We start from the raw sequence: 27,127 nt of genomic DNA on the forward strand, positions 1-27,127 counted from the left end.
TTAAAATTAAAAGTTAAGGGAAAGAAAAAAAAAAACTTTTGCAGAAGGAAAAAAGTACAGTTACGACTAGATATTTCCACAGGGAATAAGAACCCATTTAGGATGATCGAGATACTGGGTGACTGACCTAAATAAGAGTTTAAGGAAGTACTCTTAAGCTTCATGCAAACTGGGGCAAAGTCAGAGCACAACAGGACTGTGCACTCTGTTGGCAAGTCTGTACTCTGAAATGGAAACCTGCCTGCAGTCCACTGGCAAGGGGCACTGGGTGACGTCAACCGCCGTAGCTCAGAGAGAACTCAGGAATATTTCTCAAAGGCCAGTGAAAAGCGAGCCTCTTGCAAAGGCCAAGGCTGTGATAGCACATCACAGCTCAGGGAAAACAGGGTGGGGCTGAGGCCGGCAGGTGACTGTTGCTGGCCTCTGACCACACACAGGACGTGCCAAGACACACAGGTGAGGACGCACAGCACAGCACCGTCTGACCTTCAAAGTGGGATCCACCAGAGGGCAGCGCCAAGTCAATGGGCCACTCGAGGGGGAGGCATCAAGTGCCTGTGGCGGGGCACCAGAAGGAAGGGGCACCAGTGTGTTGGCACTGTCCAGGCATGAAGGCTCAAGTGGAGGGCTGTCCTACACGGAGCTGCTGGTGGGGACAAGCGTTCCCAGCAAGTGGTAAGTCCCCCCAGGGCCTTATCTGAGACCTCCAGCACAGCACATGTCAAGTGAGGACACCAAGAGATGGCCTGTCCCCAAAGAACATTAGGGGGAGATGCTGCCCAGGCACTGCAAGGCTAAAGCCCGAGTGCCGCTCCAGGTGAAGGAGGCTCGGTCAGCTACAGAGTCAAACTCCTCACGGCTGAGCTATTAACCTGCTGGAGCCACTTTGGTTTGTATACAAACATAACTATTTCATAATTATTTTATTAGCAAAGTTGCTATTAAGCTGCTATTAGCTTCGACTTCTTAAGGCCTAAAAAAAAATACCTTCTCACCTCGTCCTAAGGAGAACTGCTTTCCTTCCTACTAGTCAGAATAAGCAGGCATGAATCCAACTCACCTAAAAGTGAGCTACTTGAAAGTAAGTTAAAAAGAAGAGGAACTGGGGAATACAACTCGGAAACCGCCCCTGGACTTTGCGGCAGCTCAGGACTTGTCAAACTGAGGTGGTAGGCACCAGAGGGGCCAGGTCTCTTGTCCTCATGAAGCGCCCGCCCCAACAGCCCTGGCTGCTGGATTTGTGGATCTGAGGATCTGCCTCACAAGCTGCTCTCTACCTGTGCACCCACAAAGCATTCAGACCAAAGGCTCCTTGGGCCACATTAGACTAATAGAAAAGCATACCCAGGTGGTCATTCCCCTGGAAGAAAAGCGGGCGATGTTATCTTCAAAGTCAATGCCACCCACTCCAATCACATCCATCTGATCAGCAGGGTTATTCAGAGTGCTAAATTGAGACACACATAAAAACGGGGGGAGAGAAATACTTTTAAATGAACAATTCAAATAAGGGCAAATGCTCCCAGAAAAATTTAAGATTCTATTAGGTTCTTCTGTGACAAGAATGTGTAGCTTCAACATACCACTGCTCCTCATAGCCACCCTGTGTCCTGGGAAATGTCATGTTTTCTGCCACCTGTGTGTTGTGGTCAAACATTTCTGCCCTCTCTGTCCTGTCACCTTTCCACCCGTAGGTGGGCCCAGCTCCAAACTCACTCCCTCACTTCTCCTGAACTTTCCAGGAGTTGACATGTCACAATTCACCACCGGTTAAGTGTTCTCTTTTTACTTGAATCGTTCCATTCAGAGGCATCCTGCCTCCTTGACTAGATGTTACCTGGGAAGCCACCAGATCAGCACATATGCATCACCAGTTAGAAGCAAAAGCTTTCAATGGACCTTTTGCAAGTATCTGCACCCTCACAGAGAATGTGGGGACCACCATTTCTCTGCAACCTTGGCCTCCACAGGAGAAAGAATATACAGGAAAGCCCACGTCATTCTCTTCAGTACCTCAAGTGCACTATACCTGCAAAGAAGCTATCACAAAATGAACAATAACAAAAACATTTGAAGTCAAGATGCAGCTGATTTGAAAGCATATAACAACCAGTTACAAAATTGTATTTCTAACCTTTTTATATCATAGCTTCACTACCAAACTCTGACAACTCAATAATTACAACTGATTTCAAGAAGCTTAAGAGACATTATTAGGGCCGAGGTTGTAACTCAGTGACACAGTGCTTGCCAAGCACACGTGAGGCATTGGGTTCAATCCTTAGCACCACATAAAAATAAATACAGGTTTTTTTAAAAAAGAAAGACATTAACAGCAAGATTCTAGAAGTGTATGCTTTTAAGCAATGACTTCAAATCACATCCAACAAACTCTGATTCTACCTTCTCAGCTCACTGGCCACCAATATGCTACCAGGTAGTTATTCAGAAGAACCAAAATGGTTTGCGAATTTCCATGAGTTCAAGAACAGAGGCTAGTACACAGGTCACCAACAGTCCTCCCACTGAAGTTGATGAAAGAATGTCACCTTCCTTCCCATCCTTCCTCGACTTGTTAATCATTTTAATACTCGCAGTGCTTTTAATCCTTAAGAAATAGGGAAGGCGTCAAGAAAAACAGGGTGACAAATAAAGAAATCATCGTTGATACTAAAAAGGGGCACCACAGCCTCAGAGGCTCAAAGAAGGGTTGTGGGTACAGGACTCAAGAGATTCCAGCAAGAGGGGCTCTCAAATGCATGCCTTATTTCAAAAGGTACTGATAGGTACATGCTTCTGTCTTGACCAGTGCTGGGAGCAGTCCTCTAATGTCCAGGCGGTCAACTGTAACCACAACCAGCTGGCTGCAGGGACCAATCACATGCCATTTGCTATCACTGCAAAAGACAGTACAGACATACAGACATGCCAGGTCTGTATGTGGCACTGTGTCCACACAAATGATTTGGAGACCCTCAAAGGCCTTCCTCTTGAGGTCTGTCTTCTCTACTATACTCAAAATCACAACTTTCTGCTTAGAAGCTCTGGAGTGCAATTGCCCACGGAAGGCAGGGAAAATTTGCAAATTCCTGCTAGACTCTAGAGGATCTTGAATAGCAGAAGAAAAATGTCCACTTGATTTATTAGGTAACAATGAGCCACTGTGGATTCCGGAATAGAAAACTGGCAGACATACAATAGAAAGTGGTGGAATAGAGGAGGCTGCATTCCTGGCTGCTCCATGGCGTGAAACCAAGAGAGCAAACGGGCAGCTTCTCTGCAAAAAGAAAACTGTTTGGACAGTAGAAGTAGACATTCAACAGCCACTTGGAACACTGTGGTCCAGCTTCGTCCCACAACCACTGTGCAAGCAGTACTGCACCCCCACAACAGGCAAGGTGCTGAGGCCAGAGAAGGGAAGGTCCTCAGCTCTCACAAGGCAGGTTGCGCCTGTCTGGCTTCCCTCCTATCTGCTGTTGGGTGGGAGGAGATAGTGGCAGGAAGAGAGGACAGAAAATTGACAACCGGCTATCTCTGAACCATTTAGTGGAGACATCGGGAATAAGAGAAGTGGCAACCAGAGAACCATATGAAGGGGAAGAAAGAAAACTCAGCATCTGACATGCCTCAACAGTGTTGGTCACCATTAGAGGTACAGTGAGACAGGGAGGGTATGTCACTGTACCTCTAACTGTGACTTATATTTATTAATGTCACTTGTAATTTCACTTATATTTATTAATCACAATATGCATTAGTGATGCTACAGAAAATCCAGACCTAGGACCTCTTACAAGGGGACAGGGTCACTTGCTGAACTAAGCTCAAACCCTATGACTGCCAACATTCATGTCTCTGACCCACACAAACTTCACCCAGAGCAGTCTCATATTATCCCTGGCACTGGCTCTCCAGGCCACCTGCTTTCCCTCAGCAGGAACTTCGAGGATGTGGCCAGCCAGATGCAGTGTGTCACAGCAGAAGCACGTGCACACGGGGGTGGGCGCAAACATTCAGTCTACCCTCCACTGTGCCGCGGCACATAGTACAGCCATTTTTCTGTTCCTCTCTATGATTTTTCTCTTATCTCTGTGGCTACCTCAAATCCTTTGCCATAATACCAAACTGCACCCATCCTGGGACCTCAATAGAGGAGGGTGACAAATGTTTGACTGCAGTAGCTTTACAGTACAAGAAACTATTTATATACTTTAATCTGCAGAATAAAAATCAGAGCCAAAGGTAGGAAGAAAATTGAGAATCTGAATCAGACAAGAGCCTGCTGGGGATGTTTCAGTGAAAATCTAGCACTTCATGCTTCTTGAATGCCTAACAAGCACACAGGCACACTGAGACTGTCCTTTGCTCTTCTCCCAACCAAATGACCCTTTCCTCAACTCCCAAGCTGTCTGTCCCCACCTAGTCCTGGACTTCTCCCTCAAGCCATGTTCGCACCTAACTTTTCCTGGAAAGGCAGGCACCTGTCTACTTCCTTCTTGGTCCCTGGATTTTGTACATAGTGGGTGTCAATAAACGCTCAGCAACTATGAATTCTCTTTCTTACTTGGTATTTAGAAGGAAGAAAGAAAAGAAGAACAGAATAAAAACTTAGGGTAGAACTCACTATTTACAACAAAGTTTAAAAAAATCAAACAAGACGACTGACAGCTGCAGTAACTGGTAAGAATGTAGGGGTTCATTACATATTCTGGGATTTTTTTCTTTTTTTCAGTAAAACATTCATAATTCAAAGTTTTGGAGAGATAAAAATAAGTATACACAGATATACAAATCTACTGACAATTTTTAGTTATTTCAGGAAAAACACCCAGCCCACTGACTCAACACCCACTGACTCAACCAACCTTGTCAACATCACCCTTGTGGAGACTACTTACCCATAAAGGGGCCCATCATTGCCGATGGCAGACACCATGATCACATTGTTAGCTGTCAATTCCCACACCTAAGAGGTGAGCAAGTATTCACTTAATGAAACAAATGAAACCCAGCACTTTATGCTATTTTTTAAAAACATTTATTTTTCAGGCTGGGGATGTGGCTCAAGCGGTAGCACGCTCGCCTGGCATGCATGCGGCCCAGGTTCGATCCTCAGCACCACATACCAACAAAGATGTTGTGTCCGCCGATAAACAAAAAATAAATATAAAAAAGAAAACATTTACTTTTTAGTTGTAGGTGGACACAATACCTTTTTATTTTTAAATTTTTTTTCTATGTGGTGCTGGGGATCGAACCCAGTGCCTCATGTATGCCAGGTGAACACTCTACCACTGAGCCACAACCTGAGCCCCGAAACACAGCACTTTAAACAACTAATATGCAACTGTCCCCCCAAACCCTATAAATAGTCCTAAAAAAGAAGAAAGCCTCCTCCAATGCAGCACTGGCCATTCCAGAGGCCAGTACATCTGGGACCAGTAAGTCTAAGGGAGGACAGCGCCCAGAACATTAGGTCTGTGCACTGCCCAGAGCAGACATTGGCTTGCTGGCCATTTTCAGGAAAACTCAGAGTGTAGGTTTAGATCAGAAGAACCAACAAGTTCCCCTTACAAATACCTACTTCTGAAGTCTCTCCCTCAATGGGTTTATGGCACTCTAGTACATCAAAATACATGTCATTGGCCATCTGTTCTCACAAAGCTGTCCCACCCGGATGAAAAGCCACTAGCACGCTAGACATGATATAGCTAGAGACACAAACATGCAGGAGCTATCATCCAAACTCATGTCCTTGTGCACTGACTCAACCAACCTTGTCAACAAAGGGGTGATCCATGAAGTCAGGGCCCCCGATGCTAAGGTTCAGCACATCGATCTTCTTTAATATGGCATAGTTGAAGGCGTCCAGAAACCAAGATGTGTAAGATACCTAGTTATAGTGAAACAGCCCCCTTAGTGTTTCCGTAAAAGCCTCAAAGTTCTAGGACAGTTTGTTCCTAAAGGTAAATATAGCCTCTTTAAAGCATGAAGTATTTTTCTTAATATCTTTTAAGTAACTTAAAATCAGAAACATACCAAGTACAAATATACCCAGACATTCTAAGTTCTCAGGGATGGGCCTAGGGAGAAATGCTGTGTTAGGCAGGTGGCCTCTCTGTAGGTGCCATGGACAGCTCCTTACCTATGGCACGTCTTGCTAGATAAGGCCCCAAGCTTCTAACTGCCTGCTTACAAAAGGATGTATTCTATGGTACTTCAGCATTTCTGAATGGTTCAGTATACTGATCTACTAATCTTCAGTCCTAAGTAGACAAAAGGACAAATGGCAGCACTAACAGGTATTTCACAGTAGTATGTCTCTGATGTTCAGTTCCTCCTACTTTCTCACATAAAATAAATGACTTTCTGAATCACCATTTACTATTTTTTAAAAATACAAAATTCAGTTTACAGTGGGAAGAAAAATAGTAAAATGATTAGGAATTGCTTTTAACAAGTTTTTTAAAGTAAGGCTACATATTTACATATATATATATCCTAAGAGGAGGTACAAGAAATGGAGACCACCACCATATGGGAGATGTGCAAAGTGAGCTAAGAACACTCTGGATGGGGTCCAGGGATCATCACTATGTTGCCTTTTAGTATTTTTGAGGGATGTTTTAACTCTACAAGAATTAAAATTTTAAGGTAAACACCAGCAGCCTTCCTCTTTTCTATAAATAGTTTCCAAATGAAGAGTGAGGGAACAAAGCTTGCACATTCACATTACCAGACATAATGGGAGGTGCCTGCATACAGGGGTCAGAAACACAGTCCCCACCCTCCAGGGGTAGGAGCCCAGTCAGGGAGGCAAACATACAGGAAGGACTTACTCTATCAGGTGGCACAGAGGCCTCAGACAAACCTGAGGGTGAAGAGGAAATGGGAAACCAAGGAACTACTGGACAGGTGGCCTAGGGGACAAGGTCTTTGCATTCCAGGGAGGTGGTGAAGGGGGTGATGGGATGAAGGCAGAAGGATCAACAGTGAGACTGTCACACGTGCCTCAGCATCGCTGGCATGCACTGCTGTAAAGCAGGTGTGTGTGTTCTGCAGTTCTGTCTGTCTGTGGTGCTGAGGGTGGACCCCGGGGCAGCATTCAATCACTGAGCCACACCCCAGCTCTATGGCCGTACTTTACATTTCAATACTGACTCCTTAGACATTGTCAAGAGTCCTTGAACACTTACCTGATTGTTGGTAAAGACCCGGAAAATATGAAGCTCTGCGTCTGGAGCAAAGCCTTGGCATTCCCTCATACTGGCGATCACACCTGCCACAAATGTGCCGTGGCCCAACCCTGTGAGCACAAGGGAAAGGAAGCCCCATGAGACACAGCTGGAAATGCATGCCCCAGCAGAGCATTCCAAACCGTCCACTCCACACAGGCCTCCAAGAGGCCTCATGGCGAGCTTTCTGCACTCCACTGCCCTCCACCCAAACCTGCCTGCCCAGCACACCAGTGCCACTGGGGCTGTCCACACCGTCTCCTTGGTCAGGAGCTGCTCCTCCCAGGCATTCCTCCCTCCTCTCCCCAGCTTCTGTTGTCCCACACCCTCTGAGACCTTCAGAGCAGCTCCTGTCATGACAAAGGTACAATAACAACTTGGGATCAGACTGTGGAGTGGTTAGGACATGAAAAATCACACCTAATCAACAAAGGGCCAAGGCGAAGCCCCAAGCCCACAGGTGGCCACGCCCCCCAGGCCAGGCCCTACCGTCATCCAGGGTGCGCTCGTTGGTCCAGTTGGTTCTCTCCCTCACATTCTTGAAGTGGGGATGCTTTTCACTCAGCCCAGTGTCAAAAACAGCAACTCTGACATTAGCACCTTGTTCCAAAAAGAAAAATACACAACCATATTTGTAGAAGTCATCTTTTTGGATTTGTGTCTACAAAATATTCTTCTCCAGAAGCCACAGGAAAAGGAATGTCACAGGAGGCCAAAGCCCAAGTGCCACAGGTTGGGTCGATGCTCCAGGGCTACTGGCTAAGCCAAGACTAAGGAAAGAAGGGTGGAGAACTGCCATCACTTGCTAAGAAACAAGATTTGGGCATGGAATCCCCTGGACCCCTCAACAATCATCAGTACTCAGGAACGGAACCACTGCTCCATCTGAGGATGCCTCAGGCTGCAGGATGGGACCGCTGATGAATTTTCTCCTGGTAATTTATTTCAGGTACCATCCCCACACCACCTCTGAGCCCTGCAGAGCACCCTCCCACTGGAGAAGCGTGGCATGGCCATCAGAGAGGGAAAACCATATTCCATGCCTGAGAGGCAGCAATCACCCGACACTGCTCACTAATAACACACTGTGGAAACAGACTGCAAACACCACACAGAGTTAATCACAGCTGAGGGGGGCTGGCTCCTGGTACTTTTCTATAATGAATCCATTTCAGAGACTGGCCAAAAGCTATCTGCATTAATGTAACACAAGATGGGCTTGTTTCATCAAATCTTAGAAAACATCTAAAAAAAAAAAAAAAACACCTATATTACTTAATAATGTAATGAAGGTGATGTCTATCTGCTGAGCTCTTTACCTACCAATACTACATTGCACAACCAATACACTGAGACAACCATTAAAATCACTAGCACTTTTTAAAAATATACACGTAAAACTGGAAACCACCTGGTTTTGGAGAAAAAATGATTTCTGACGATCATAGAATTTGTTTTGTGAGGGAGTTCTCACTCTAAAAAGATAAAACTGAGAGGAGGGGAAGACAATCATTTTAAGAAATGGTTAGTCTTGGAGCCTGGCACAGTGGCACATGCCTGTAATCCCAGAGGCTCGGGACTGAGGCAGGAGAATTGCGAGTTTAAAGCCAGCCTCAGCAAAAGTGAGGTGCTAAGCAACTCAGTGAGACGCTGTGTTTACAAAAAACACAACATAGGGCTGGGATGTGGCCAAATGGTCAAGTGCCCTGGGTTCAATCCCTGGTACCTAAGGGAAAAAAAAAAAAAAAAAAGGAGGCTGAGGCTCAGTGACAGAGAGCTCCCCTGGCACACATAAGGCACTAGGTTCGATCCTCAGCACCACATAAAAATAAAATAAAGGTATTTTTCCCACCCATTAAAATATAAAGAAAGAAAAAAGAAAGAAATGTTTAGTCTCCCAAATGTTAAGCCTAAAGACCATGCACACAGGAAGAGGTGGAAGCTGCAGAAGTCACAGGAGAGGCAGCCCCCCAAGTCTGGGAGACAAGTGGGAGGACACCCAAACCAACTATGGTATCCCGGAGCAAGACATGGCTCACATCTAAGTAAGGGCAAAAATTCTGCATTAGTTAAAACAGGAAAGTTCTGCTGTGATCAGTCAATAAGGAAAAGAAAAACTTTACTAGTTGTGAGTTTTTTCCTCCCCATAAAATGTGATCCTTAACATTTTCTGTTCTGAAATAAGTGACTAGAAAGGGGGACGGTCAGTCACTTAGTCTTCCTAACTCAAGCAAGAAACCCATTTTCTTTTTTTTTTTTTTTTTCATTTTAAACAAGAAGTTTATTTAAACAACAAGACGCTTGACTTGAAGGGAAAACTATCTAGGAATCTTTTTTAAGAGTAATTTACCCCTACTTAAAGACAGATTGCCCTACATGTAACAGCTACGTACAAAAAAGTTATAAAATTGTCCTTGGTTTTACAATGATAAATGAAAAACATTAAAATTCTCCAATTGAACAAGGTATGCAAGGATTTTGATGTTGTTCAGGTTTTTTTTTTTTGTTGTTGTTGTTTTGTTTTTTGTTAAAACAGTGAGAGCAAAATAACTTACTGGAATATAAAGATAAGAGCTGAATGAGCATGCCACTAATAGAGAAAGGGGATATTTTCACAGAACTAGTATTTTTCCCCATCCCATCTCCATTTGATGCCAATCAAAACATATCATTGACCATTTAGTTTAAAAAAAAAATGCAATATGCTTGTGCACATACACCAGTTACTCTATGTACAATAAAGGAATGGGGAAGGGGAAAATGAAAGAATAAAGAAAACTATACTGTAGTAATCAGGATGTGGTGGAACCAAATTGCAGTTTTGTAATTGAGAATGTATTCTTGGTCTGTAAGAACAGAGTTCTGGAGTAAAGTAGCAGGTTCCCTTTTTAGTAGACACCTCCTGTCTGCTGCTGGAACACATCAATTGTATCTTCATCCTCCATTTCCAACTGTGCAGGTGTGTCTGTTTCATTAATTGGCTGCCAGTCAAATCAGAATCTGATCTGCCTCATTGACAAACCCTGTCGTTCACAATATGCTTTCATTAGTTTACTGCCTCTTAATCTTAAACTGCACCACAGAACCATCCTGCCCCGCCACCTTCAAGCTAATATGATCGTTGTTCTCAGTCTTGACTCCTTCCTTGGGCTTTTCGTCGGCCATGGGGAGCGCTGGAGTCTCCTCAGCTGCCGCTTCACAAAAGAGGTACCAGGTCCGCACCGAACGAGCACACAAGCAGCTCCAGGAGCGGCAGAAGAAGCAAGAAACCCATTTTCATGAACCTACTCATGTCCAGGGACTACCTCTCAACCTGAACTCTTTCTCTGCCAAGTCAGACCCCTTTCCTGGACTGCCAGCCAGCCTGGCTGTGAGCAGGGCTGTGCGTGTTCACGTTCATGCTGACAGGAAGGAAACTCTCCATAATCTGCCCCTCTAATCTCAGAAACAGTGATGAGCTCCTGTGACTTCTAACTTGGATGCCCACTATAACAGGAGTTAAGGACAGGGGTAGTGACCACACCCAGCTTGATAAACAGCAAGGACAAAAGTGCAAAGGGCAGAGCTGTGGCACCAGGGACTCCCGAGGGTGACCCCTGGTGCCACCTTTACACGCACCTGTGTATCCCATCTGCCACAGCACGTCCGCCTGCAGCGTCTGGGCAACCTGGCGTGGAATGGCTCTCAGCAGCCGTCGACTTGAATGCCTCCCTGTAGCATGCCAGAAGCCAGAGCCCAGGGAGAGGCTGGCTCTTCCGAGGGGACGTGACGATTGCCACTTCTGACTCCATCGGGTTTCATTACAGGGCACGATCGGATCAGCTGGAGTCAAGGAAGAGAACAATTAGAACCCAGAGTACTAAAAACACCATGTCAGGCAATGCTGCCATTCTGCATGCAGCAAGGACTTTGAAATCCTGTTTAAAGTGGGATTCTCTCCCTCTCATTAGGACTTCCTCAGTGGAATTATAATTATACAGCATGATTTAGTTGCCCTATTATTCATATTATTCCCAAATGGTTCTTGACATGGAATTTTCTAATCAAAGTAAAGCAAAAAACTGATCAAATAACTACTCAAGAAATAAAGCCAGGGCTGGGACTGTAGCTCAGTGGTAGAGCACCAGCCTCACACATGTGAGGCACTGGGTTTGATCCTCAGCACCACAGAAAAATAAATAAAGATACTGTGTCCACCTACAACTAAAAAAAAAAAAAAAAAATTAAAAAAAAAAAAAAGAAAAGAAATAAAGCCAATAAAACTAAAGAGAAACTCAATTACTTATCAGTAGCTTGTTCTCAATGAACCAGAAAACAGCCAAGAGGGTACTGAAGAAACTGGCCACTAATACAGTACTGCACTTCTGGGACAGGAAAAAGCCATGTTATCCCACTGAACATATCTGTGGCCAAACATCAATAGAATCTTTTAAGGGCTGGGGATGTGGCTCAAGAGGTAGCGCGCTCGCCTGGCATGCATGCGGCCCGGGTTCAATCCTCAGCACCACATACAAACAAAGATGTTGTGTCCGCCGAAAACTAAACAAAATAAAATATTAAAAATTTAAAAAAATAGAATCTTTTAAAATTGTATATTTCTCCATACACACACATACTTACATATATATATATATATATATATATATATATATATATATATATACTGGGGGGAGGAAGTACTAGGGATTGAACCCAGGAGTGCTTAACCACTGAGCTACATCCTCAGCCCTTTCTTATATTTTATTTTGAGATAGGGTCTCACTAAGTTGCTCAGAACCTTGCTAAGTTGCTGAGGTTAGCCTTGAACTCACAATCCTCCTGCCTCAGCCTCCAGAGCCTCTGGGATCACAGGTGTGGCCACCGCAGGGCTCCATATTCTTAATATTCTTACCTTTCAAAAAACAGAACTACCAGGAGGGAGAAGAAGAGCATTTCTAAGGGTGATGGAACAATTCTGTAACTCAGTTTTGTTGGTGGATACCTACCTAACTGTATACTTTTGCCAAAACTTGCTAAACTGTACTCCAAAAAGAATGGATTTTAGGGCTGGGGCTGTAGCTCAGTGGTAGAGCGCCTGCCTCACAAGTGTGAAGCACTGAATTCGATCCTCAGCAGCACATAAAAATAAAGATATTGTGTCCATCTACAACTAAAACAAATATTTTTTTAAAAAAGAATGGATTTTATTATTTGTAAATCCCTTTATTTAAAAAGTGGGGGGGGGGGGCAGGGGATGAAAACTGCAAGAGTTTTTCTTTTGCCTTTCAAAGTCCTTGTTATAATGAAGAACAAATTGGGCTGGGGATGTGGCTCAAGCGGTAACGCGCTCGCCTGGCATGCGTGCAGCCCGGGTTCGAATCCTCAGCACCACATACAAACAAAGATGTTGTGTCCGCCGAAAAATAAATATTGAAATCCTCTCTCTCTCTTAAAAAAAAAAAATGAGTGGAGAGTAGCTGAGCTCTCCAAAAGGAAAAAAAAAAAATGAAGAACAAATTATTTCAAGCCAATTTTAAAAAGAATAAATCTAACCACAGAGAGTTCGGTTTCTAAAGCCAATCATTCCCACTTTTCTTCCACCCTTACCAAGCCTCTTCCATGAAGGTACAGGCACCTGGAAAATATATACTCATGTCAATTCACAAAGAAACTGTTTTTCCAGTCCAGTTGAAACTGGCTGAACTGACTTCATGTGTTGGTTCTGGTCTTAAGTCAACGTTAGGCAGGGACAAATCTAGAAAGACCCATTAGGAACGATATTTAGAAGAAGGGAGTGGGCTTCTGCTTCACCTTGAACATACCGATTATACCTGAAGTATTATTCTCAGTTCTGGCCTTCACCTTTTAGGAACATTTCAGAAAAACTGTATTCAAAGAAAAATAAAATGTGGCAAGGAGAGGTGAGACATGTAACATGCATAACTGTTGAAGGGACTAGGAATTATTAACTTAAAGAGAGGAAAGTGCCAAAGAGGACACCAGGGATATCTTCAAAGAGCAGAAAGACAGATACCTTTACAGTATCTTTTTAATACTGCTTCGTGGAGAAGAGGCGAGCTTTGCCGTAAAGCCCATGGGATACAGGATCCAGGGTGAGACAGCCTTCAGTCCAAAATAAAGCAAAACCTTCTTCCAGTAAGGGCCAAGAAATAATGCCACTGGATGCTCTTGCAGCACCCTGAACACCCTGTAAAGCTCTCTTCCCAAGCATTATTTCATTCTATTTTCATGAGCATCTGGAGAGGTAGGCAGTACCTTCATTTTAATGATGAGCAAAGATCAGGGTTAAAGGTAAAAAGGAGCTCACTGTTCAAGGTCTTAGCCAACTCACAAGAACCACCATGTCAGAAAGCAATAGGTAGCAAATGCTGTGGAAAAGGTACAGCCAGGAAACCGAGCAGGACAGTCTAGGGTTCTTGTGCTAAAATTAGGCATCTCCGTGTCTCCTAAAACCTTCTAAGAGAATGAAATAAAATAAAAACCAAGTCAAGCAAAATGGCCTGACAATGTATATATTCTGACAAACTATACCAGCCTTATCTTGCTCTTCTCTTCGTGGATCATTTCAGGGTGCTATTGCTTTTTTAAGGATAAAAAATAATATAAAACATCTGGCCGAGGAGAAAAGGCCCTAAAGGAGCCAAATCCCAGAATTTTACAGCTGACTCCAGAACTGGCTCCTCACACCACACAAATTAGTTAACTTTTCCAAAGATGCCTGGAGACTCTCAGGTCTAGCACATGATGGATGAAGCAGAAAGAACATGTTTTTCCTTTTTCCTTCCAATGAAAGAAATGACAGTAAACAATAGAACTAGCAATGTACTCACCTGGTTTTTGATAAACAGGAAAAGACCTTTCTTTGGTAATGTATATGCTTTGGAAAACATGACGCAATAAATATGTAATCTACAACGTGCAGATGAACTGACTTCACCAGCCCAACCCAGGAAGAAGGAAAGCCTAAGCCTAGAGTCAAAAGGGAGGCCAGACCCCTTCCCCTCTCAGGCCTGCAGCTGCCGCCCACACCAAAGGAGCACAGGAGGCTAGGAGACAAAACCTACCCCAGAAAGAACACAAGCAGCAGGTGAAGAGGAGAAGCCAGGACAGGTCTTCCCTTCAGCAAGCAGAGGCTCCAGGCGAACCTGTGAGGCCCTGCAGTGAGCCCCTCTCCCCACCACATCAACAGTGCCCTGATTTAAAACAAGGCCTGCCCCAGGGATGTTCACGACAGGTGAACTAGATGCAGAGACTCGCAGTCCTCGAACTGAGGCCACAGTACTCACATTCAGTGTATTTCAGGGAGCGAAAGACTCTGCGCTGCGGCGTGACCCGTTTGATGTGTGGATGGTCTTCAAGCGTCAGCAGCCCCGCTTTCTGCTTCTCTTTTATCTGAATCACCTCAAAGTCACTAGGGTAGTCACTGGATGGATTGTGTCGAGGTATAATTCTCCAGTTGTCTACTTCACTGCTCTTGAGAGCACTTGAAATAAACGAATTTCTAGCTTTGGCTGTAAAGTATCCATTGAAAGCCACAATATATTCTGAAATCAATGACCAAAAATAAAAATAAGAACTTATGTATACAAAACACAGATCGTATCTAATCTGAAATTTAACTAGCAAAAGAAAATGATGTATCTTAAAAGTCCACAATAAAAAAGAATAAAAAAACAAGAAGACTGGTTTAAATGCCTTGGATGGCAGTGTGCAGAGTTTGGAGTTAAAACAATGTACATGAATCCCCTGACCACAATAACACACCATTCAGAACCAGATACCTATGGATTCTTTTTAAAAAACTAAGCATCTATAGAAGTTTGAAATACAGTAAAGAACAGGACAGGGTAGCCATGCCTGTAATCTCAGCTACTAGGAGGCTTAGGCAGGAGGACAGCAAGTTTGAGGTCAACCTCAGCAACTCAGCGAGATCCTGTCTCAAAACTAAAAATTAAAGAGGCCTGGGGATGTAGCTTAGTGGTAGAGCACCCATGGGTTCAATCCCTAGTACTGCAGGGGAGGAAAAAAAGAAAAGAAAATATGGTAAAGAAATGTAGCTTTTCAAACAGGAAAAAGGAATCCAGAGATTTACTGAAACAAAACAAAATTCCGGAGTGGATTATATGAGACTATTTGCTCAGCTATTCATATCTGGTCACCTGAACTAAAAACAAACATTCAACACTTCCAAAAACCCCCACCAGGAACCAAGCTGTGGGTAAGCATTCAGATGCCCGTTTCCTTGCTCACACAAGCTAAGTATGCTGGGAAACAAAACTAAGTAAGGCACTGCCCAAGTGCTGTGCACTCCTCCCACTTGAAATTTACTGCACAAAAGCAGACAGGCTGTGCTCCTCCGGGAAAAGCTAATACTAACAAGAGGACACTAAGACAAGGTTCTTACCATATTCCACAACTGTCGAGGAGAACTCCACCTTCACAGTCAGGTGGGAACAGCCAGGGCAGGGGGCCTTTTCCAAAGACTTCTTTTCCAGTCTGTCACCCAGATGTCTCTTCCCACAGAGCAAAATCACCAGCAGAAGCAGCCAGATGTTTATGAGCTTCATGGTCATAAGTGAATATGGTCATCAAATCTTATAAATTCAAGTCGCACTTCTTTCTTCCTTGATTAGAAGTGAATTCTTGTTTCTGCTAAAAACTGCAACATTACTGATGAGCCATCTTACAGTCTTGTCCAGCGTAAATAAAAGTTAAGTCCATGGCCTTCCATGGTATTGCCCGTAGAGGCTCTCATTTCTTTCTCCGCTTCTTCTCCATCTTGAAGGTGAGGCTTCTCTCATTCAGAGCCAAGACTACTGAGTCCTACACTCCATTTGCAACATAGAACCAAGTCCAAGGGTATTAACCAAGTAATCACAGTACGCAGAACTGAGAGGGAAAAGAACAGCACACACAGATATTAGGAGCACACTGACACAGCCAGGTGCGATGCAGTTACACTTAAAATTCAGATATTAAGGGTCAAAAAGAGGCAACACTTACAAAGTAAATGTGAGGTTGTATTACCATGCTACCATGGTAATACATTTCACTTTTATTTCCTTATCCCTCACTGTTTTTGTATGTGCATGGGGAGGATTCTAAGGCAGTTTTAAAAATTTTTTAAAAAGCTATAAAATAAATGAAAAAAGTAGAAGAAATTAAGGATAACAAAATAACACAAGGAATATGAAGCACACTGTCCGTGAACATCCTGGCAGCCAGAGAGAAGAAAGAACCCTGATCCTCTCTTCTGACCCTTCACCTTGCTCCTGTTTCAGATTGTGCATTTTCCTACCATTCCCAATTCTCCATCCCCACGGCACCTCCCCAAACAGCACTTCCCCAAGTTTCACCAATTTTTCAGGTAAAAACTTAGTATAATCATCCTTATTATCTGCTGTATAATAAATACCTAAGAGCAAACTAATTTCTATACAAGTCACTCATAACACCTTTTAAAAGAAATAACACATTGAAACTATGCAGATTTCAAAAAACTTCCTACCAATTCTATGAATACAGCATAGAAAGGTTTTATCCACATTAATTTATTTTCCCAGAAGTCTTAAACTTAAAAGAAATTTAACATGGTAAATCTGTTGTAAAAACAGGTTACCTCTTTACTGGAAATGACATGAAAGGGCAGTTAGTGAGGTAAACTATTGCTAAAGAAAACTGTTATTTGAGAATTAAATTACTTGCGGACACATAACCTCTAAAATTTCTGAACTGCAGGAAACACATGTTATTCACAATGCCAAGCAGCAAGAGCAGAGACAGGCTGCAGCAGCACCACCAGCAAAGTCAGCTGCAGGATCACACCCAAGACACGGGCCAGGCAGCCAGGGGCAGGGGAGACAAAGGAGACAAGACCGCCTTGTGCTGCTGCAGGAACAGCAGGACAGGGAGGCCCCCTCTGGGGAGGAGTGCCAGCTGCTGACTCCTTCCCCCAGTGACTGGTGCTGCTGCTTCAATGCTTTGGAGCAACAGGGAGTTTGGGGTTTCTGCAGTTGCCCACATGCACTTCCACACTGGGAAACTACCAAGGGGGTGAAGGGGCTAAAGAAATTTTCGATTTAACAAGTAGGACCTTCAAGACCCTGAGAAGCAAGCCCATCTCTAGAACTGGGCCTAGAGACAAAGGCTGGCAAGACAGGCTCCTCCAAGATACTGGAAACCTACAACAGTCAGGTCCACCTCAGCAGGTGCGGAGGGAAGGCCAACCACAAGGGCAGAGAGAAGACAGACCAAGGCCAGACAGAGGACTAGAAAAGGAGCAGAAGGCACCTGCAGCCATCCCAGCATGCCGTACAGCAGTTCACCTGGCCTTCAGTCTGAGCTTGACACTTCCCCACGTGGGTGTCGAAGAGCACAGTGTCATGCAGCATGTGAAGAGGAGTTAAAAACTACTGGTCAAAGAAGATAAAGTCAGTCACTGGTGATAGGAGCTCTCATGCTAGGGCTGGGGCGCAGCGGTAGAGCTCTCACCTAGCACGTGTGAGACGCTGCATTCGATCCTCAGCACCGCATAGAAATAAATAAAGTAACAGTACAGTGTCCAACTACAACTAAAAACTATATATTATAAAAAAAAAAAAAAAAAAAGAGGGTTGGGTTTGGCTCAGTGGTAGAGTGCTCACCTAGCACGTGTGAGGCCCTAGGTTTGATCCTTAGCACCACAGAAAAATAAATAATAAGTAAAATAAAAAGTATTGTGTCCAACTTCAACCAAAACAAAAAATAAATATTTTTTTTTAAAAAAAAGGGTTCTCATGCTACAGTACATGAATATGTATTTAAAAGATTTAAACAGGTCATACACTCAATGTTTTAAAAACTAAAGAAAAAAATCTTAAATCTCTCTGCCTCAAGCTAAAGAATCTAAAACTTATTTGGGCTCCACAGAAAACAAATATCAATGAGCAATACTAGTAATAATCTGACCTAATTGAGCAAATCAACTTTCATTAAACCTGTTCCAAATAATTCATTCCCAGGTAAAGATGGTGAGCACCTCTCCCATGTGGTCAGGAAAGATGGCCGATGATCTCACGTGACTCAGGCAGGAGCCTGATTTTTAAAGAGAAAAGGAGAGAGATGGTTTGGAGGTTTTTAAATTAGAAAAGTCCATAAGGTCACCAGTTCTCCCCCAGATTAAAAAAATAAACTCTTCAGGTTTTTGGAAATTGGGACACCAAGGCAGCAATAGAATAAGACAGTCTAAACAATTAGTCATCAAATCATTTGATTTTATAGAGCCCATACCAAGCCAAGACACTGCAGAGCAAGGGAAGGCAGGGCCACAGCCTCCAGGTGAGAGGCAGCAAGGGAGGCCAGCCAGAAACACACAGCTGAACAGAGGCAGGAGAAGAGAGGCCAAAGGAGAGGTGACCCCTGAGTCCAGGGAAGCTCAGAGGGCCCCTGCTGGGGTGGAGAAGGGGCCTCTACTGGTGAGAGCACTGCAGCCAGCTCCTGCAGAAGCTGATGGAGAGGCTGGGAGCCCGGAACCACAGAGGGAGAAGTGGAGCACTGAGCATAGAACACAGGAGGCGCCCAGGACCAGCAGGACATGCAGTGTGAGGGGGAGGCAGGAAGATGTCCAGAGAGGAAAAGGAGCTCCAGCAGGTATCTGGCATAAGCAGAACAGCCAGCAAACAACTGGACGCAGCCACCTCCATCCACCAGGAGGGAAGCCTGCAGAGATCAAACAGCATGGGTGAGACTGCCAGGCAGCTAGCAGAGCTGCTCTATCCCAGCCATAGAGAAATGAACAAATCAGGGCAGATATCTGAGCTCAGGGAGCTAACCTTCCCATGTGGGGAGGAAGACAAGAAGCGAGGGCGACCCGCAGCACCAAGCTAGTGATAAACACAGCATCTGGAAAGGAGGAAAAATAGAGGGAACAGGACAAGTCAAGAGGGTTAAGTTTCAGCCGACACAGCAGTCTCTGAGAAGAGACCCGAAGGAAGCAGGAAACTGGTGAAAGACTCTTCCAGGTAGGTACAGAAGCCTGGGCCAAGAGGGCTTTGGGTATGTGAGGAGCAGCCCAGAAGCCAGCAGGTCAGAGCCCTACAGAGGAGGGCTTCTCAAAAGGGAAGGTGGGACAGGAGAGAAGAAGTGGGGAGACAGGCCAGGGAGGCTCGTGAGTCAGAGAGGTGTCCAGCTTTGACTCTGAAGGGAGGGAAGCACAGGTGTTTCTGAGCAGAGGAGACACAGCCCCTGCTCTGATGTAAGAGAAGGCAAGAGCACCCGAGGGCACTGTACAGACATACTCCAGGAGGGGGATGTGGCATGGACCCAGTGAGCAATAGGAAGCCTGTGCTGACAGAGGCCAGGAGTGAGAGGCTGAGGCCTCCTGTCCACCTGGACCAACAGAGCACACCCCTAAGAGGAAGGGAGAAGGCTTCAGGAGCTGGCTTGGGGAGCGCCTGCAGTGGCTGATGGTGAACGTGCTCAATTTGGGAACAGTATCCAGGGTGAGCATAAGCCTGAGGTCAGAATTCTAGCAATTCAGGGCATTTTCTCTGGGTGAGTGAAAAGACAGACAAGGGAGTCAAAAGGAAACCCAAATCAGACTCTTCCATAACGAAGGAGGGCCGTGAAAGAGAATACCCGTTTAGTGATTAAAAGGTCACTGACCCCTTCCAGAGAAGGAGCACACTAGGTGCAGGTCTGACCTAGATGCAATCCAGGTGCCTGTCCTGTCCTGAACACCTACCAGAGCTTGAAAGGAGGGAGGGAGGAGGGGAGGAGACACCTTCGAGTACAAAATTCCCATGGGATGACAGGCTGACAATCACAGCAAATGACCAGGTGCCTCACTGCTCGCCTGGATCTAGCTGTCCTGCTTAAGTTCCCAGGAGGTGCACTGAAACCCAAGGCCTGCGGCTCAAAATCATGACAACGCATCCTGAGGTTTCTGGTTTTCTGACTCTAGAATGAGAAAGCCTCAAAATAAAAACTCTGTTGAGGAAAACCACCAGGGTGCTAGAATCTAGTGAATGAGGCGGGGCATTGGGGTCACCGAGGCCAGCCACCATCGTAGCCCCTGTGTCCTCGGTTCTATGCTTACCAGAGCTTCACAAGCACTCTCCAGGTCTGATACATCTGCTCCCCTGGGACATCGGCTGACCCTCCCTGGCTCCCACCACAGAATGCAAACCTAAGGAGCACGTCCCCAAGACAGAGCGAGTATACACAGACAAGGGCAGACACTCGTGGGAAGAAAAACACTAACTTTCCCCTTGTTTCTCCTCCCTGAGAAAATGTGCTGGGCACAAGGCAGGCATTTGTGGGTGCTAGACTCAGCAGGGAGGTGGGCGGGCAAAGGGTGAGGAGAAGGCAGCTGGGGAGGGGACACTGCACAGGCAGAGAGGGGGCAGCATCAAAGGGAAGACTGATTTGATTAAATAAACATTTCACAGATAATGGAAGGCAACTTTCTTAATGCCAGAAAAAGAAGTCAGAAATAAGAAGAAAAAAATTGAATGAACCATTCAGTATTGGACTGAAACTGAAGTGCTACTGTAAACTCCAGGTTTTCACTGTATGGACTGGCAGATGCAGAAATAAACAAGCACACACGTGTGCACATGTGCGTATACACATACATTCTACTGAAAGGACGTGCTCTCCAGGAAGAGAAGCCAGGCTCCTAGGGAAAGATGTAGCTCCCGGCAGGGCAGGGTGAGGTCAGGTGAGTCTGGAACACCTTGTACCAGAGACTGAGGAAGCACTCAAATAATGATGTGGATGTGTCACAGAGACACGGAAGCCAGAGTGGAAGGACTTCCACCAGCCACCCCAGGGACATCTGAGCATCACAGTAAACATCAGGAGTAAGATCCTAACCTCCTGAGAAAACAGGAAAACAGGAGTCTACAATGACATAAATACATACCATAAATTTAAAGTTTGAAAAAGATATTTACATCGTCTTAAAAATGCCTCTCACAAAGTATGTATTAAGCAGGAAAGAGTAACTTCACTAGAGAAGCCTAGCCAGTGGTCCAAGCTCCCTGCCACGGGCAGCAGTCCTGGCTCCAGGCAGGAAGATGAACTAAAAAGAGCCCGTCCCACCTGAGGTTCCTGCCAGAGAGGAACAGCTGGAATCAAACCATGAGGACATATCAGATGAACCCCAAACAAAAGACATTCTACAAAGTTACTTTATGTCATCAACTTTACACAGAATGACACCCAAACATCCCAGTAAATGGGACAGAGCTACCAAGAAATTAAAAGCTTAGCTATTACCTGTAGGATATTGGTCCCAGGGCCCCCCAATATCCATAGAGGCTCAAGTTCTTTAGCTAAAATAGCACAAGGTTTCAGTATTGCCTCTGCCCAGCTTCCTGGATACCTGAAATCATTTCTAAATTATTCCCAACACCTAATACAATGTAAAGGTTATATAAATAGTTATGTTCTATTGCTTAGAGAACAAAGACAATCCAATTTCTTTATCTCAAATATTTTCCATCAGTTGTTGGTTCAATGTGTGGATGTGAAACTTGGTATATGGAAGGCCCACTCATTCTAGGGAATTGACATATTTCCTGAAAAGATTAACAATAAATTTCTGTTAAAATTAACCTCAACGTCTGCATGATTTACATTACAAAAATCAACATTCTGACAGGAAAAAAGTTGAAAGCAATCAGTACATAATACAAAACATGTTTAAGAATACAACATACCCAATAAAATTACTATTCTCATATGTTGCTGAATATAAAAAATTCTTAAAAACTTTTAGAATGGTAATTTGCCAATATGCATTAAATTAAAACTCCCAAAATATTCATAAAACACCAGGTTCAATGGCATACAGTTGTAGTCCCAGTTATTCGGGGGGCTGAAACAGAAGGATGGCAAGTTTGAGGCAAGCCTCAGCAACTTGGCAAGACCCTGTCTCAAAATAAAAAATAAAAAGGTTTGGTGATGTAGTTCAGGAGTGGATCACCACTGAGTTCAACCCCCAGAAGGGCGGGGGGATTTTTAAAAACTTTTGGTATAATAAATACAGTAATAAAAAAGAGTAACATTTACTGAGCATTGACAGGTTCTGTGTAAGTAATTTGCATTTATTAACTCATTTAATCCTCACTACAACCTGTTATCACTCCCTTTCAGGTAAGGAAACTGAGGCCCATCAGACCTACACCCGTGGTTGGGGCACCCTGGCCTGTGAAAGGGAAAGCTGTCTGTGAGCTTGGCAGGCTGGCTCCAAATGCCACATCCTTCAGAGAGGGAACCTAATTTTCTAAAATTTCCCCTCAGAATTCATTCCAACATGCATGAATCTGAAAGGACACTGATATACAAGCAAGATAGGTACTGCAAGATTATAACTGGGGAAAATTAGAGCCCATCTAAATGTGCAATAAGAGGGAACTGGAAAATAACTCTGATTCACTCACACTAGGGAATGCCATGCAGCAATCTCAAACTATGTCCCTGTGCTAGGCTGAATAACGGTCCCTAACTAAGATGTCCAGGTCCCGCCCTCAGACCTGTGGGTGTTAACTGTGAGTGTGCCTCCAGGCAATCTGGAGCTGCGACTTGCCTCTGCAGACTTGCCTCTGCAATCCGGGTGGGTCAGGTGGAGTCACAAGCATCCTGCCAGGACATGATGCTGGAGGTGATGTGAAAAAGAGCGCAGGACAAGGGATGCAGGTGGCCTCTACAACCTAGGGGAGGGAAGGACACACTCTCTCTCCAGAGCTCCAGGAGGCCACCCTGCCCATACCTTCACTTCAGCCCAGTGGACACTTCTGACCTCCCAAGCTGTAAGAAAGGAGATGCACGTCGTGTTACGCCTTTGTCTGTGGTCGTGTGTTACAGCAAAAGTGGGAATATGAAAAAAATGCTGATGAAATATTCAACAAGACAGTGCATCCAAAATTTTTGGTTTTAAAAAAGTGTCTATGTGCAACAGAGGCAAAAAAAAAAAAAAAAAAAAACTGAAAGGTACATGCCAAAATGTAACAGTGGCTCAACCTTCTTTTTTTTTTTTTAGTATTTATTTTTTAGGTATAGATGGACACAACACAATGCCTTTATTTTTATGTGGTGCTGAGGATCGAACCCAGGTCCCACCCTTGCTAGGTGAGCACTCTACCACTGAGCCACAATCCCAGCCCCGGTTCAACCTTCTAAAAGGTTGATTGCATAGCTATTTTGTTTTATTTATATTTTTACAAAGTATGTTACTTTTATTAGATGAAACATTAAATACTTTAATAGACCTTTTCAAATAAATTTTAAAGAAAAAAATCACATTCTCTGATAAAATGGCAGCACAAAATTTCAAATCTAATGCTAGATTGTTCTCAAAAATATATCTACAGCTACCTTCCAGCTTAAGGAAAAGCTACTCTTTGAAAAGAGCAAGCATCTAGCTGGTGCACTGGAGAAAGGCTCTTCATTTCTTACCACCTACCCTCCAGGCCTCTCAGGCTTCACTGGATCCGCTGTGTCAACAAGATTTAACTTTTATGAATTCTTACGTAGAAGATCTGCCTATCTTCACTAAAACGCATTCTCTATTAAGACAGAGCTTCCACCAGTGGCTTCTCCATGTGGCTGCACTCTAATAACACATGTAACTGAAGGGTGACTCTGATGTCAAATACTAAGAGGAAAAGAGAGTTCCAGTCCTATGTGCCAGGTATACGAAGTAATGCAACATGTGTAAAGGGAGGTAAACAGAGGAATTCTATCACTGGGAAAGCCACTGGTCTAACCAACAGTGAAAATTCCATGAAGCTCTGAGATTCTTCTACTTATTATTTGCATAATTAGCGAATATCACAAAGATATACTTCTGTGTATAATGAATACATCTGAAATGATTTCTTTGAAAATAATTTTAAAACAATTCAGGTGAGAGGAAATGGTTTGCTATCACATGATAATCATCTAATTATGAAGCTAGGCTTGCTTCTTAACAAACTAGTTTACTGAAATAACTCCACATAAGACTGAACTGTGTTTAGACCATGACAGGGTACTATCCAGTGTAATTAAAAATTGGCTGGAAAACTACCACTTTCGCTAACTAATTACATACTTGGTTGTATTACCATTGTTTAGCAGGCTAACAATTAAGCAATGTCAGGACACATCATTTTAAAATAAAGGTACATTCTTAAACCTTATTGAACCATTTCTTCAGACACATTCTATCAGACTTCCATTTATCAACAGAGAAGCGTGGTCTGCAGCATCATTAGCGACTCCTGACTCCTGCGCAAGCCTGCTCGCAGCTCCCTGCAGTGTGCTCTCAACCTCTGGTCATCTAAGATTAGCCAGCCACACAGGAGTCACTCCCAAACTTCCTCCTTCCTCATTTTACTTAAAATTCTCTTCCTTGAGCAAATACACATGGTTAAGATTAATAGTTTATAGATTTCTGCAACTTGTCAAAATGGATTAGGCCACAAGAAAGAAATTGATTTGTCTTTATTATCTCCTTAATCTCCCTCAGGCAATGCTGAAAAAGACCCCGCCTCTTCAACCCTTCATCCCGTACTCAAAACACCAATGGAAGGCTGGAACATCAATAGCTGGGGAGGTGAGGAGTTTCTAATAAACTATAACCACATCTGGTGGAGAGGCAAAATGCCTACCTCCCAGAGAACCCACTACAAACACTACTGGGAGATGTGCATTCTGCCTTTGCCTTCATCTTTTTAGTTTTGTTATTCTAGTTGTGTCACTAACTATGGCTGCCACCAAAAAAGACAGCAGTCCAAGAACTATCCACCACCAGTAGATGGAAAATAAAATCAAAGACATGAATTTGAAGAGAATGACAAACACTTCTTGGGGGAAATCACTCTGTTCATGCCCAGGGGCAGCGGCGGCCCAGCCAGCACTGCACTAGAACTCACCTTCCACACAGAAGCCACCAACTCTTCACCACAAAGGGTGACTGAAATGCAGGAGAGGCCTAATGGCAAATACCAGCTTGCACCCCCCAATAAACAGGTCGGCTGTCATGTGCATCAAACACTGAAGCATAAGATAAAATTTTATTTACAAAAAGTGTTGTGCATAGGATTAAATAAACAAAATGTGGGCTGTCCATAGAATGGACTACCATTCAGCCAAGAAAAGGAGTGAAGCACCAGTTCATGCTACCACGAAGACAAAGGGCAAACACATCAGCTCAGAAAAACCTCAGAAGAGGTTTCAGGGGTCTTCCTGGGGTGACAGAAATGTTCTAAAAGGGGACTGGTGTGATGACTGCACAACTCTGCATGTTTATTAAACCACTGTATACATAGTACATTTCAAACAGGTGAATTTGTGGCATGGTATTTTTATCAAAACGAAGCTCTTACATTTAAAAAATAAATATTAATAAAAATTTCTGAAAATTTAAAAAATTGGGGAGGGGGGGAACTATTGCATGTAAACTGAGACCCAGAAGTCAGAGATGCTTACTAGTATGCACAAAAGGGCGAATCTCCAGAATTCAGCCTCGAGGTCTTACTCCACTCTAACATCTGGAAGTGTCATTCAGAATCTAAAGTAATATAAATAATTGATCTAATTTGCACAGACAAATAGGCGAAGATTCTCAAGGGCTCTGCCTAAAACAAAGGGTAAACATCTTAATAAGAATGATGCCAAGCCTAGGGATATAGCTCAGCTGGTGGAATGCTTGCCTTGCATTGCATCTCCCCCCCCCCACCAAAAAAAAAATGATGCCAGCGATCCACAGCAGTCTCCGGCGGCACAACATGCCTAGCAAGTCAAGGCTGCAGGGCCCTAAGGTGTGAAAGGCACTCAATCTGAGGGCGAACCACTCTCCGGTGCCCAGCAGGCTTCTCAAACTGCATTTGAAGGATCAGTAGCGATGCGAAATGAGCAGACTGCGACACCGCACGGAACTGCAGTCAATTAAGTAAAGTCTGACGCCAGCAGCTCCCTGAAAGCCCTCAAGAACTAACTGGGCGGCTGTCCGGAGGTCCAGGGCCACGGCGGCACTGCGCTCCGCTAAAGTGTATTTCACAGAAAGAAAGAGCGAACTGGCAAGCTAACCAACCGCGTGCAGGACGGGCCAGCGCGGGGCGCTGGTGGCCGGGAGCAGCGGCGGCCGGGGCTAGGGAGCAGTGCAAAGCTTGGGAGCAGTGGCAGCCAGAGCCGAGGGGCACTGTGGCGGCGGGGAGCAGCGTGACCGGGGGCCTGGGCGGGGAGCAGAGTGGCCGGGGAGCAGGGTGGCCGGGGAGCACGGCGGCCGGGGAGCAGGGTGGCCGGGGCCTGGCGGCTGGGCCCGGGCGCGCCTCGCCGCAGTGCGGGCGGGCGGGACGCGGGAAGCCCGGGGTCTCGAGCCTCGGACGCGGAGGGTAGGAGACACGGCGGCCCGGGCGGCCGGGCGCGTGCGGGGGACGTACCTGCGGCCGCCTCAAGCTCTGGGCCGAGCGGCCCAGGGTAACTGCGCCTCCGCCGCGGACGCTCCTCGGCTCTCCATTCGGGGCTGTTTACTCGCAACTCTCGCGAGGCCACCGGCTGGAAGCGTCGTCCGACGGCGGGCGTGCCCTGCGTGCTCCGCGCGCCCGGGGCCTGCGTGCGCGCTCCGGACACAGGTCCGCGGGCCCGGGCCGGAGGGTGGGCCGAAGTCTCGCGACATTTGCGGGCAGGGGGCGGAGCCAACTCGCAGGGAGCCGCTGGAGCGGGAGGGCGTGGAGCAGCCTAGGAAGCCCCGGCCCCACAGCGACCGCGGCCGAGCTGGGGAAAAGCTCTCTCCTTCCCCAGCTCCTGCCGTCAACGCGTCTAAAACTCTCACTCCAGCGCCATCGCTTCCTGCAGGTGTCCACATCCAGGCAACCCCACTGTCCTTCCTCCCCAGCTAGGGGCGCCCATTTCCATCGCCTGTT

General features: G+C 45.1%; 1 protein-coding gene and 1 pseudogene across 4 annotated transcripts in view; both read right to left on the bottom strand.

Annotated features, from left to right (window-relative positions):
• Positions 1-26,783, bottom strand: part of MBTPS1 (membrane bound transcription factor peptidase, site 1) — a 55,199-nt gene extending 28,416 nt beyond the window's left edge. For 2 of the 3 annotated variants that reach the window (XM_081274812.1, XM_081274810.1), the window contains exons 1-9: positions 26,645-26,783; positions 15,640-16,124; positions 14,522-14,779; positions 10,854-11,057; positions 7,725-7,835; positions 7,197-7,306; positions 5,777-5,893; positions 4,899-4,966; positions 1,345-1,447 (exon numbers count right to left, since the gene is read on the bottom strand). In XM_081274812.1, coding sequence (XP_081130938.1) covers positions 1,345-1,447; positions 4,899-4,966; positions 5,777-5,893; positions 7,197-7,306; positions 7,725-7,835; positions 10,854-11,057; positions 14,522-14,779; positions 15,640-15,808 — 1,140 coding nt within the window. In that variant the 5' untranslated portion in view covers positions 15,809-16,124; positions 26,645-26,783. Of the gene's footprint in view, positions 1-1,344; positions 1,448-4,898; positions 4,967-5,776; positions 5,894-7,196; positions 7,307-7,724; positions 7,836-10,853; positions 11,058-14,521; positions 14,780-15,639; positions 16,125-25,691; positions 25,713-26,644 lie in introns of those variants that run through there. The other variant, XM_081274811.1, reaches the window with a different exon arrangement.
• Positions 9,928-10,842, bottom strand: LOC308637928 (small ubiquitin-related modifier 2-like; annotated as a pseudogene). Its single transcript has one exon. The product of its transcript is annotated as a small ubiquitin-related modifier 2-like (transcript).
• Positions 26,784-27,127: the final 344 nt, after the last annotated feature.

Source organism: Spermophilus citellus (genome assembly GCF_964194105.1).
Source record: "Spermophilus citellus genome assembly, chromosome: 18".
NCBI lineage: Eukaryota > Metazoa > Chordata > Mammalia > Rodentia > Sciuridae > Spermophilus > Spermophilus citellus.